We start from the raw sequence: 11,902 nt of genomic DNA, 5'->3' as shown, positions 1-11,902 counted from the left end.
AATGGGGCGGGGGGAGCTGCCTGCACCCCAACTCCAGGCAGGGGCAGACAGAGGGGTTTTTCCATGAGGGCAAACGCACCAGAGCTCATCTGCAGCTTTTATTGCATGGGGTGGGGGATTGGGCCCCCTCACTCAGGGTAAGGAGCAGATGAGACGAGGACTGGCTTCCTGGGCCTCAGCATCCTCTCCCTCACACACGTAGGTCAGCTCCAGCTCCCGCTGCCATGGCACCCCAGCATCCTTTAGGATCTCCGATAACCTATAGCAGAGAAAGGGAGTTTTGGGGATGTTGGCTTGTTCCCCAGCCAGGCTGGGGGAGATGCAGGGGCCAGCAATAAGGGGCCGGGCAGGGGTCCCACCACGGGAAGTGCTGCCAGCAGGATGTTTATCCAGCAGCCGGCTGGGAGCTGTGCTGCAGCTGGAGTGGCTCAGGATGGAGGGAAAGGGGTCTGACAGCACTCCCCCCCCCACCCGGGCCAGGATTGGGCCCCGAAGTCAGGGAACCTACCTCTGTGCCAGCTGTCTGGTCCGTGTCTCCTCATCCTCTTCCCTGTCATACAGTAGGGTGTGGCCCCACAGGAGCATGGTCACCGTCCAGCTGTATGTCCTCTGCAAGGGCAGGGGTGTGTGTGTCAGGATTTGACTCTGTGCCTCCCAGGGTGACATGCCTGGGTGCTGCCTGCACTGGGCTCACCTGCAGCCAGTCCAGCACCTCCTGCACCGTCATCTCTTGCCCATCTGCACCGACTGCTCGCATCTCCAGCTGGTCCCAGCAGCTCCACTCTTGCCCACCGTACTGCAAAGAGGAGAGTTAGGGTAGGCAGTGGAACTGCCACCCCACAGCCCCCTGCCTGGTTCTGCAGGTCAGGGACTGGCACAGCACAAGGGCTAGTGTACAGGCTGGTGGGCAAAGGGACCAGTGTGGAGGTAAGGGCACTGTGGTGGGCTGGGGGCAATGTGGGGCACAGTCATCCATCCCCAGAGCGCTGCTAAGGTCTAGGGGCAGTGGGGGGGACAGCCATCCCACCAGCACAGCAGGGGCCAGGGTTGGTTGGGGCCGGGCACTGCCCCCAGCCCGGGGCCAGAACGGGTGCACAAAGAGCCATTGAAGCACTGCCCAGCCCCGCACAATCACCTCTTCTCACGCCTGTGGCCCCCTGACCCCAGCTCCGGCCCGAGGGTGCCGAGCTCCGGGCTGAGTGCAGGATGCGGCCCCGCGCCGTCTGGCACGGCCGCTCTGCCATCTGCCCTCGCCGCAGGCAGCGCCAGCCCCTGCCAGGAGCTGGCCCCGCTGCGCTCGGGAAGGAGCTGTTCGAGCTGTTCGCACCTGGCTGCTCTCCCCTCCTGCTCCTCCTCCTTCTGCTGCCTTCTCACCTCCTGCCTTCTGCTGCCTGTGCTTATCCCACCGGGATGGAAAGGGCTTAACCCCATCTTCACTAGGGTGACTGCCCAAGGTAGAGGGGAGGCCACTACCCGTCCCCCCCCCCAGGCTGAGGCTGCCCCCATGGTGGACTCCCCAGGCCCCCAAGGGACCACTGGTCATGCCAAGCAGGCCGGTGGGATGTGTGTTCCCACACCATGGCCAAGCGCTCAGACCAAGACGTGCTGGGTGTCCCCACTGTGGGACTTAGAGGTGGTGGGCACTGCTGTGGGGACCATGGCATGGCCAGTCCCAGCAGCGTCCCCCATCCAAGGACAGTGCCAACTTGGGGGCACAGTGGCTGGGACAGCACAGGGCTGGGCTGCCTGCAAGGAGACGGTGGGGCAGCTGGGCAGCCCAAAGCAGTGCCGAGCTGGTGGAGGAGCCTCCCTCCCCCTCTTCCTGCCCCCGGCCCTGGGCCCCCCAGGCCAATCTGGTTCCAATCGGCGCTTCCTGCCATGCCGGAAGGGCTGCCTCTGCCTCGCACGCCATAAACCCCCAGACAAAGGGGCCTCTATCGCCCAGACAGTCCCAATCTGGGCCTGCCCCTGCCCCCGCTCTCCCTCTCTGGCCCCCCACTGCTGGGACCCCCGGCCTCACTCCCCCTGGGCGGCCCTTCCCGGCCCGGTGCCAGCTGCTCTCTGGCTGCCACAGCTGGTTTCCATAAGCCAGATGTGCATGGCTGCCGTGGCCCCCTGACTGCTGGCTATGGGGCTCACTGTGGGGCCCAGTGTGGGGTGGTGGGGCTGCTTCAGTCCCACAGGCACCCTGGAGAATCCCGAAGCCAGGGTGAGCAGGATGGTGGTGGCTGGGTGCCAAGGGCGTCACTGCAGGACGGAGCTGGTTCCTCGCTGCCTTGTGGCACTCCCGGCACCCAGATCCATTTCCAGAGCTGCCCCTCCTGCACAGCCACCTCCTTGCTCCTGGAACCTCCTGGCATCACCCCACTGCGGCTGCCACCAGGAGCTGGGTCACCACAAGACCCCATGGCATCCCCCACCTGTCCTGCCCTGGGGGAGAAGGTCCTACCCTGTAGGTGTGCGGTGGCGGGGGCTGGAAGCGGAGCAGCAGGAAGCCAGAGGGGAAGACGTCACTGTTGCGGTAGCAGCTGCGGTCCTGGCACCCCCAGACCAGCTTGTAGACCTCCAGGCACGCCAGGCCAGCCACGGCTGCTGTGGTGGTGATGATGGCAGGCACGATCCGCCCAGAAATCCGCTTGGTCTGAGGATGGGAGGCACATCACTGGCTGCCCCACACAGGATGGGGACCCTTGACCCCATGCCTGCCCCTCTCACCATCAGCCAGTCAGCAGGGGGAATGCTGTAGTTCTCTGCACGTAGGTTGGAGGCTGCTGTAATAAAGTCCACGTGGAGGTTGTTGTCCTGTGGGGGACAGTGTGGGGACATCAGCTCTTCACGAGGACACCAATGTCCCACAGATAGTACTAGCAGCCACCATCCCCCTGGGCTGAATGGGGTCAGGCCCCAGGTACCTTATCAAAGTGGATGGGTTCCATCAGGGGCAATCGCACCTCCTTATCCCCTACCAGATCCTGTCTCCACTTCATCAGGTCCTGGGTAAGCTCTGCCAACTGCCTATGGTCTGGGGACACAGGGATTTCCAGGGTGGCACCCATGCACCATGGTACTGCTGGGGGCATGGCATGACGCCCCCTGTCTTGGTCCAGGTCTTCTTGGGTGCTGGGGCGGGATGAGCAGCACCACAGCCTCACCACCACCAGGCTGGACCCAGGGACACATTCCAGGGGATGTAGGAGCACGGAGACCCTCACCTGTGGATGCCTGTGCCTCCTCCTGCTCCTCCGTGAGTGGAATCTGGAGCCCCTCCAGGGGTGCAAAGGGTGGCAGGACCATACTGTGGAGGAGGGTCTGGGCAGCGTCCCAGTCGCTGCATGGTGGCACCTTGTGTGCTAGAGCAAAAAGGTGGGCAGCAGCCACCACGTACGCCATGTGGGTGTCCTGGGGGGCAGAGTAGGGGCCATGAGGTGCCTCGCCAGGGTGGTCCATGAGCCCACAGACCAAGGCTGCCCACTTTGTCCCGAGGTGGAGATGGAAGTGCCTCAGCTGTTTCCAGCAGTGCCTTCACTGACTAGGGGAATGGGGACAGACCCAGCCTAAGACTGGGCAGCCCCAGAAAGGCTATGTCAGGTCATTGCTATGATCACAGAATGATAGAATCACAGAACAGTTTGGGGTGGAAGGGACCTTAAATATCACCTAGTCCTAAGTCTCTGCCATGGGCAGAGACAGCTCCCACTAGACCAGGCTGCTCCAAGCCCTATCGAACCTGGCCTTGAACACTGCCAGGGAAGGGGCATCCACAGATTCTTTGGACAACCTCTCTCAGTGTCTCACTACCCTCACAGGAGATAACTTCTTCAATTTGGCATCCATCATACCCCTGGCACAGGCTCAGCTCTCCCCCAGCCTACACTGTCCCCATTGGGGGACCCTGTGGCTCCCCCCTGCACTCACATTGTCAGGTTCGAACGTCAGAGGATGGGGACAGTTCTTGTCCCCAGACCAGAAGGGGACACCTGGGCTGGTTTCCTGGTGCAGGGAGAGCAGAGTTAGGTCTGGGGATGCCAGCCCCCAGCTATGGTAGGGCAGCGGACGCAGGGGAGAGGGTACAGAGGGTGCCAGCCCCATGGTCTCACGTGCTCCGGGGGGAAGATGTGCAGCAGCTGGGCGATGTCATCGTGGTAGCGGCGCTGCCAGTGCCGCCGGGCCCAGCGCACACAGTCCTGCCAGTCCTGCGGCCGCTCCTGCAGGTTCTCCCGCAGCTGCTTCAGGATCTCCAGGGCCTTCCTCGCTGGCAGACGCTCCAGGAAAGCAGGGTCTCTGCAAAATCAGGTACTGGCCCAGGAGCAATCCCATGGGGTGCCCCGGATGGGACCTCTCCCCAGCCCCACCAGGACCCCGGCGGTGCCAGCAGCTGCTCTCCCAGCCCCGCTTCCTCAGGCTCACTCACTCCATGAACAGGTTGACATGCTCCGCTGGCACCTGGAAGAGCCCCTCAAACTCGTCACAGGCCCACTGTGGAGGGAGAGCAGGGATGAGCACTGGAACATTCCCATCCTGCCTCCCTCCCCGACCCCCAGCCCAAGACCAGGGGGAGGGCGAGGCCATGCTGGGGCTGGTGGCAGCACTCAGACGGCTGGCAGGAAGCAGCTGGGGCTGAATCCTACCCATGGCCATAGTCATGGCCGGAGGGGGAAACAGAAAAGGACAACAAAGGTGCCAGGGCTTCCTCGCGTGGTGCTGGGGTGCCATAGCCTACCTGCAGTGTATGCTGGATGTTGAGGGGGAAGTACCGCAGGGTGCAGAGGGGGAAGGTGCCATCTGCAGGGGCACTGGCTGGTTCAGGCGGCTTGGTCAGAAAGGGCACCGTGACCAGCACGTTGCCCCGTGGCCCCTCTGTGCCCGAATCCAGCAGTGGGGTGCGGCAGCGGAAGCAGCGGCTCTCCAAGTAGGTGCCTGTGGGGAGACAGGGGTGCCTGGCAGCCAGGAAGCATGGCTGCCAGCTCAGCCCCTATTCCCTCCCCACACTCACGGGCCTCCAGCGTGTCCACAGCGCTAAGGACACCATCCAGGCTCCGGAAGAAGTGATCCCCATAGAGCAGCTCGGTGGCAGGTCCCACTTGGTTCTGGTGAGCTGTCACCCTGACATCGGGGTTCATGCGCCGCACGGCAGCTGCAGCCACCACCGACTTCAGCATCTGGCAGGGCAGAGAGGGGGTGGGCAGCTCTCCCCCACCCCACGGCCCTGGGAAGCCCCTTGCATAGGGTGCCCTTCAGGGGGAGCTCAGTCTTCGCCTCACCGATATATCCGAGAAGCGGTAGAGGAGCTGCCGATGAAGGTTGGAGAGAGCGACGGTGTCCATGTCGGTGACAGTGAGGTCCCCGTCTGGCCCTGCTGCCAGCCCCATCATGGCAAAGTTCTTGAGCAGCTCGCAGCCGATGGCGCCGGCTCCCACCTGCCGGGGCAGAGCCGCTGCAGCTCCCTGGCAGCTGCGCAGCCTTTCCCGGCACCGCAGCGCCCACCACAGCTCACCACCAAGTACTTCTGGCTGGCCAGCCGCTCCTGGAAGGCGGCTCCGAAGACAGCGATCTGGCCGTCGTAGCGAGAGCCCCTCTGCCGGGATGGAGGAGCCGTGTGAGCGCGGGCAGCCAGAGCCCCCCGACTGTTCCAGAGGGGCTCGGCACACGCTCTCACCGGGGCACAATCCTCCTCCGTCAGCTGCGCGGCCCCCTCCAGCGCCAGGCACTCCAGGGCATCGAAGTAGAACCACTGGTCCAGCGGCAGGAACCTCCCGGTGATGGCCTGGGGTGAACGGGCAGCAAGTGCCCTCTCGTGGTCACCAAATACAGCAGGAGAACCGCGCGGACACGAGCAGCAAGACCCTCGGGACGGGGATCCTCTGCCTGCTCACCTTCAGCACCTCCTGGGCCGCCAGGGCCCCGATGACGGCGGCCACAGGGCACAGGTCCCCCGCGCTCACGCTGGCGAAGGCTCGTACAAGGTCCTCGTCCAGGGGACCCTGCTGTGTCCCCAGGCTCCGTGCCAGCTCCAGCACCCGCTCGGCATCTGCCTGTGGGCAGAGGGGACAGGGCAGCCCTGGGCAGAGTGGTGGGGGTTTAGGGGTCTGAACTGGGGTAGGACGGAGACTCACCGGTGCCCTGGGGCGGGGCAGGTGGCCCCTTTCCCTGCGGAAAGCATGCAGGGCCTGGAAGGCAACGTGCAGGCTGCGGCTGCGGGGCAGCTCCCCGGGATTTGCCACTGGGATCTTGGGCTCCCTCAGTGCTTGGCGCAGGGGTTCCTGCCAGCACAGTGCCAGGGCCTGGATGAGCTTCTCTGGGGCCAGGGTGGGCACAGAGTGGCACGGCAGTGCCATAGCCCAGGTGGCACTGTGAGGCCAAGGGGGACTTACGTAGGAGTATGCCTGGGACAGCCGAACCTGTGAGACCAGGCCCCCACGATGGTAGGGTGAGAAGGAGCTGGTATCCCCAATCTCCAGCCTGGAGCCATCTGGGGATGAGATGGGGACAGACATCAAGGTCACCACAGAGGATCCAGTGAGGTCCCCTGGGCTGAGGCAGCTGGGTCCCCCCAGACAACTCACCCAGCACACGCACAGGGACAGGGTCACAGCCATTCAGCTCTGTCATCCCCTCCACGCCAGAAAATGTCACCAGGTCACCATCACAGAAGTCATGGTCATAGCTGTACTCTGTCCCCACGCACGTCACCACACCTGGGTTGCCCTGAGGAAGGAAAAGGACACAAGGACAGGGGAATATACACGTGACACAAGGCCACTGGAGGATGCAGAGGCATTCTGGGGAGCCCACCAAGGTCATTCTTCTACCTGGGAGATGTGCTGCACAGCAGCAAGTGCCAGGTCCTTTTCTTCTGGGTTGTCAGTGATGAAGCGCTTCCCTAAGTCACAAAACAACTGCCTGGAGAGGAACAATGGGGTTTTGCCAGAGAAGCCACCTCACCAAGTTGCCTAGGCCAAGCAGCCCCACCAGCAGAATGGCAACAAGCAGGGTTGCAGGCTCTGGGAACAAGGAGACCCAGAGCCATTGGCAGGACCCTGCAGCAGAGAACTCTTACCCGGCCAACCCTTTGGCATCAGCCACGATAAAGCAGATACCGTGGGCGTGGCAGAAGTCTCCAATGCGGAGCTGTTCCTCCAGCAGGGACTCGGTCAGCACCACCACCTACACTGGGGCATTAGCAGGTGCCACCACTCAAGGGGCCTCTGGGGCACAGGGGCATGGGCTCACCTCGAAGGAGGCAAGGAAGTCCTCCGACAGCTCCCCCGTGTAGGTCACCACTGCCACCTGTGGGTTCAGCTCAGCCAGGGCCCACCGGGACACCTCAGCGCGGTTCTGGCCTATGTCGCTCTCCCTCAGGAGGAACTGTGGGGTGGGCACATAGTGGGGCACCCCACTGGTTTGGGGTGCTGTCACAGGGCCCTGCCCTCACTGGTGGGAGGCCCTCTGCTGAGGACCACACTGCGACACAGGTGTGCTGGTTTGGTTTGGTGGGATTTTTGGTTCATGGAGGACTCTCTCCCATAAGAGGGACCATGTGGGGAAGCAGGGGAGGACTGTAAGGAATCCTTCTTGAGAAGGAAGGAGCTTCTAGCTGGCCTCTGTCCTCCCCATCCCATAGTGTGTTGGGGGGAAGTTGAGTGAGCAGCCCCAGGGCTGTTTCTTTGTTGTGTTAGGCCCAAACCACAACACGCAGGACCCCCTGTGGCCTTGCTTATGATGATGAGAGGTACCCTAGGCCACACCCGTGGCAGCGATCTCCTGTTCCACACTCCTTAGCAGGACCCCCAGCCTGTACCTGTTCTTGAGAGACCCCCCACCCCATACCCATACCTGCTACAGGGATAGCCCAGGTGCATCCACACCCACTATCAGGACCTTTACCCACACCTGTGCCTGCTACTGGGCCCCCCACCCATACCTGTACCTGTTACTAGGACCCCCACCGGTACCGGTGCCCATTACCGGGACCCTTGCCCACAGCTTTACCTGTTACTGAGACCCACCTCTCAGTAACCATACCTCTGCCGGTTCTGGGGGCCCCCACCTATAGCCGTGTCACCCGCGCGGCCCCTCCGGTACCTGCTGTGCCAGGTCAGCCGTGCAGGCGGTGCCGCCATCGTGCAGGACGACGCGCCCGGTCCCCGCCAGCACCAGCATCGCCGCCACGTGAGCTCCCGTCCCGCGCAGCCCCGACACCAGCACCTTCGCCCGGGCCAGCCACTGCGCCCCATCGCCCAGCACGTACCTGGGGAGCGGGGGCCGTCAGCGGGAACCGGCGAAACCGCTCCCAGCCCCGCTGCCGCCCCGGCCCCGCACGTACAGCTGCCGCGAGTACCGCGCTTCCGCCTCCCTGCGCGCCATGGCAGCCCCGCCCCGCCCCGGCACCGCCCCCGCCCCGACCGGCCCCGCCCCGCCCCGACCGGCCCCGCCCCGCCCCCGACCGGCCCCGCCCCGCCCCGGCACCGACCGGCCCCGCCCCGACCGGCCCCGCCCCGGCCCGGAAGTGCCGGCGCTGCCGCATCATGGCGGCGGGGCTGTGGCCGGTGCTGTGGCAGGAGCTGAGCGGGCTGGGCCGGGAGCTGGCGGCCGAGTGGGCGGCGCAGGACGTGCGGGCCGCGCTGTGCCAGCTGCTGCTGCTCTGGCTGGGCCTCAGCCTGCTGGGCATCCACCTGGCTTGGCGCGCCTACGGCGAGGTGATCGCCGAGCTCTGCTACCGGACGAGACCCGACGCCCGCCGGACCCCCGGCCCCGGCCCCCCCTCCGGCCCCGGCCCCGCCAGGCCCCGCGCGCACTCCCTCTCCCCCGCTGGCCCGGCCGGACGCAACGGCACCGCTCAGCGGCACTGCCTGCCCCTGTGAGTCCCCGCTGCCGGCGGGTCCGAACCGCAACCCCCGCCCCGGCTCCCGCGGGCCCCACCGGCAGCGGCCCCGCCGCGGCCCGGCCCTGCCAGCACCCCCGGCTGTGCCCCCGGCCCAGAGCACCGCAGTCAGTGCCCCCTCCCCGCCCAGGATGGCCCAGCGAGCGTCCTGGCTGCTCCCTCAGCGCAGTCTAGACCAGTGAGCGACCCCCACCTGCACCTCCAGCCCAGTGAATGCCCTCCCAGCCCAGCATGCCCCCGCAAGCATCCTCCTGGTTGCAGCCCCAAACCAGTACTGCCCAGCGAGCTCCCTCCCATCCGTGCCCCCCAGCCAGTGCATCCCGGTCTGTGCCTTCCTAGCTGCATCCTCAAACCAGTAAGCCCCAGTTAGTGCAACGCCAGCCCTGCCTGCCTGGCACAGGTGGCGGGGTGACCCCCCCCCACGCTGGGGTGCTGTCCCTGCCCTGCTCACACTGCCCCTTCTCTTCCAGGGACAGCTCAGCGGCGGAGCCGGCAAAGACACACCGGGAGTGAGGAGCTCCAGGACCGCTGGGCACATCCTGCACCATTGCAGCGCTGTGCCCCATCTGCTCCCCCTTCCTTTGGCACCTGTTGGGCACGTCCTGCACCATTAAAGTGCTGTGCCTCACCTCCCACCCCCCTTGCTTTGGCACCCACCGCTGTCACCAGGGAGGAGGGCAGGAGAGTGGGGCAGGGGGCGTTTATTAGGGCCAGGGGCCATGCCCACAGCAGGGACCGGCCTCACTTGGCCATGTAGTAGTGGGTGGGCACAAAGGGCATCTTGGTGACGAGGGCTGGGTGCTGCTTCTTCCGCACCTCGACGGTGAGCGCGGTGCCAGCTCGGCTGTGCGCTGTCTCCACGTAGCCCATGGCGATGTTCTTGCCCAGGGAGGGGGAGGGGCAGCCGCTGGTCACCGTGCCTGGGGATGTGGGGGACACAGGGGAATGAGGTGATGGGGGACCAGCAGCCCCAGCCCCTACCCATGTCATGGGTGCATCTGGGAGCCCTGCCCACTCCAGCCCCCCTGACCCCACCTACCCACAGGTGTGCCCTCGGGGCCCAGGATGGCTGTGTGGGGCCGGATGGGGGGTCCCACTGACGTCAGCCCCACACGCTTGCGCTTCGGCTTCTCTTTGACTTGTGCCATGATGATGGCTGCGCCGGGGAAGTCCATGTTGGCACGTCGGCGCTTCCCTGCGGAGCAGAGATGGGCGAGGGTTGGCACAGGGCTTCCCCACCCTTCATTGTGCCATCGGGTCCCACTCTGGCGATGCCCACCTGGTCCCCCCTGTGCCCCGTTAGGGACACCTTGCCCCTCTGCCCATCCGGAGGACAAGATGGGGTGGACATGGCACCTACCCAAGGTCCACAGCAGCCCAGCCTCGGCAGGCGTGGTGGTCTCATCGATGTCATTGCCGTAGAGGCAGAGCCCGGCTTCCAGGCGCAGGCTGTCCCTGGCTGCCAGCCCCGCCGGCCACACCTCAGCAACACCCAGCAGCCGCTCTGCCAGCTCCACTGCCTGCGCTGCGGGCACCGAGATCTGCGGGGGACAGGGGCAGCAGGGTCAGTGGGGCGCAGGGGCAGCGGGGCACGGTGTTACTGTTGGTGCCACCGCGGCTCCCAGGTACCTCCACACCATCCTCGCCGGTGTAGCCGCAGCGCGTGACCCGGCAGCCTGGCACGCCAAAGACTGTTGTGGTGACGCTGTTCATGAAGTGCAGCTTGGCCAGGTCATCTGACAGCCCTGCCTGCAGCACCCGTGCCATGGAGGGACCTGGGGAGGCAGGTGGTTCTGGGGGACAGCAGTGTCTGGGGAAGGGTGGGGGGATGTGGGAAGGACACTAACATGCATCACACAGGGACCTGGAGAAGGGCGTGGCCCGAGCCTCCCATGGTGATGTTCAGTGCCAGCCCATGCGGGGACTCCACTACCTTGCAGAGCCAGCAGCGCGTTGTCCAACATCTCCAGGTGGATGTCACTGCCGGTGGCCTGCAGCTCCGCTGCTCTGCCCTGCCGGGGTAACAGTGGGCAGCTAGCACAGGGACAGCTCTGGTCCCACCCCACACATGGTGCCCCCAGCCATGGATGTCAGCAAAAGGTGTGGGAGGGTTCATTCCCACTGGATGTCCCTGCTGTCCCCACCTCCCGGGGAGCTCGGGCAGCCGCGTACCCTCATAATGGCCAAGTCCTTGTCGGTGCAGCCCGCGTTGGACACGATGTAGAGGTGATCTGCTGTGTTGGTGACAATGAGGTCATCCACGATGCCACCCCTCTCGTTGGTGAGCAGCGTCAGGGTGCCCTGTGGACACGGTCCTTGGGAGTGCAGGCAGCCTTGCCTGTCCCGTCCCATAACCCCGCCCTCTCGGGGGCCTCTAAACCCGATGGATACCTGGTGCCCTCACCCCCGTGCCCTGTACCTGTCCCAGCTTCAACTCGGCGATGTCCCCCACCACCAGGCTCTCCACGAACCTGACACGGTCCCGGCCGTACACCCTGGTCTGAAAGGGGCCAGAAGGGGGAAGTGAGGGGGTGTGGGTGTCCCACCCATGTCCCCAGACCCCTCTCCAGAGTGCCCCGCCACCCCCAGTCTCCCCCTCCCTCCCCTGCTACCTGGGGCATGTGGGAGACATCGAAGAGGGAGCAGCAGCGGCGGGTGTGCAGGTGGGACTGGAGGTGGCCCTCCCCATAGTGCAGGGGCAGGCTCCAGCCGGCGAACGGCACCATCTTCCCGCCGCGGGCCCGGTGCAGGGCGTCCAGCGGGGTCCGCTTCAGCCCCCCCGCCCCCTCCTCGGCTCCCCCGGCCCCGCTCAGCGGCGCCCAGCCCGGGGGGCGGCGGGGCAGCGCGGCGCGGCAGCCCGCCCGCAGCATCCTCCCTCCCTCCCGGTACGGCCGTGTCCCCGGGGCCCCTGGGACATGGAGTCCGGCCGGCCCCCGCTCCGCCCCGCACAGCGGCACCGCCTCCCCCGCCGCTCGCCCGGCCGGGGGGATGCTGGCTGCGGGGCACAGCCACTCCTCCCTC

At 65.7% G+C, this 11,902-nt stretch overlaps 3 protein-coding genes across 4 annotated transcripts; 1 reads left to right on the top strand and 2 right to left on the bottom strand.

Annotated features, from left to right (window-relative positions):
- Window positions 1–76: 76 nt before the first annotated feature.
- On the bottom strand, window positions 77–8,371 carry UBA7 (ubiquitin like modifier activating enzyme 7). Of its 2 annotated transcripts, XM_051627812.1 has the most exons (24): window positions 8,324–8,371; window positions 8,083–8,248; window positions 7,231–7,365; window positions 7,058–7,164; window positions 6,810–6,900; window positions 6,564–6,705; window positions 6,372–6,469; window positions 6,114–6,260; window positions 5,874–6,032; window positions 5,657–5,764; window positions 5,495–5,575; window positions 5,262–5,417; window positions 4,994–5,159; window positions 4,721–4,917; window positions 4,412–4,476; window positions 4,098–4,281; window positions 3,916–3,990; window positions 3,213–3,399; window positions 2,913–3,022; window positions 2,716–2,802; window positions 2,450–2,641; window positions 695–796; window positions 509–609; window positions 77–259 (listed from the first exon to the last, which is right to left on the bottom strand). In XM_051627812.1, the coding sequence occupies exons 1-24, from the start codon at window positions 8,362–8,364 to the stop codon at window positions 133–135; spliced, it is 3,024 nt and encodes a 1,007-aa protein (XP_051483772.1). In that variant the 5' UTR covers window positions 8,365–8,371; the 3' UTR covers window positions 77–132. The 2 variants fall into 2 exon arrangements, with proteins under 2 accessions (XP_051483772.1, XP_051483773.1); XM_051627813.1 differs by lacking the exons at window positions 8,083–8,248; window positions 8,324–8,371 and having other exon boundaries at window positions 6,810–6,880; window positions 7,058–7,317.
- Window positions 8,372–8,497: 126 nt separating this feature from the next.
- Window positions 8,498–9,518, top strand: TCTA (T cell leukemia translocation altered). The gene is made up of 2 exons (XM_051627804.1): window positions 8,498–8,857; window positions 9,352–9,518. The coding sequence occupies exons 1-2, from the start codon at window positions 8,526–8,528 to the stop codon at window positions 9,392–9,394; spliced, it is 375 nt and encodes a 124-aa protein (XP_051483764.1). The 5' UTR covers window positions 8,498–8,525; the 3' UTR covers window positions 9,395–9,518.
- A 48-nt stretch (window positions 9,519–9,566) lies between these two features.
- AMT (aminomethyltransferase) lies at window positions 9,567–11,807 on the bottom strand. Its single transcript, XM_051627803.1, has 8 exons — window positions 11,494–11,807; window positions 11,301–11,381; window positions 11,054–11,182; window positions 10,815–10,893; window positions 10,511–10,656; window positions 10,242–10,422; window positions 9,921–10,076; window positions 9,567–9,801 (listed from the first exon to the last, which is right to left on the bottom strand). Exons 1-8 carry the CDS (start codon window positions 11,749–11,751, stop codon window positions 9,623–9,625), a joined length of 1,209 nt encoding a protein of 402 aa, XP_051483763.1. The 5' UTR covers window positions 11,752–11,807; the 3' UTR covers window positions 9,567–9,622.
- Between the last annotated feature and the right edge of the window lie 95 nt (window positions 11,808–11,902).

Source organism: Apus apus, chromosome 9, assembly GCF_020740795.1.
Source record: "Apus apus isolate bApuApu2 chromosome 9, bApuApu2.pri.cur, whole genome shotgun sequence".
NCBI lineage: Eukaryota > Metazoa > Chordata > Aves > Apodiformes > Apodidae > Apus > Apus apus.
This window is presented reverse-complemented; position numbering and strand designations above follow the sequence as displayed.

Bases quoted from the DNA above. Each gene is read 5' to 3' on its own strand.
- TCTA (XM_051627804.1), top strand. From the start codon at position 8,526: ATGGCGGCGGGGCTGTGGCCGGTGCTGTGGCAGGAGCTGAGCGGGCTG. The intron at 8,858-9,351 runs GTGAGTCCCCGC...CTTCTCTTCCAG, and splicing joins CAGCGGCACTGCCTGCCCCT to GGACAGCTCAGCGGCGGAGC.
- UBA7 (XM_051627812.1), bottom strand. From the start codon at position 8,364: ATGGCGCGCAGGGAGGCGGAAGCGCGGTACTCGCGGCAGCT. The intron at 6,261-6,371 runs GTAAGTCCCCCT...CTGTGCTGGCAG, and splicing joins TGTCCCAGGCATACTCCTAC to GAACCCCTGCGCCAAGCACT. The intron at 2,642-2,715 runs GTGAGAGGGGCA...TCCCATCCTCAG, and splicing joins CCCCTGCTGACTGGCTGATG to ACCAAGCGGATTTCTGGGCG.
- AMT (XM_051627803.1), bottom strand. From the start codon at position 11,751: ATGCTGCGGGCGGGCTGCCGCGCCGCGCTGCCCCGCCGCCCCCCGGGC. The intron at 10,657-10,814 runs GTAGTGGAGTCC...CTGCCTCCCCAG, and splicing joins CGCGCTGCTGGCTCTGCAAG to GTCCCTCCATGGCACGGGTG. The intron at 10,423-10,510 runs GTACCTGGGAGC...TGTCCCCCGCAG, and splicing joins CCGGCGAGGATGGTGTGGAG to ATCTCGGTGCCCGCAGCGCA.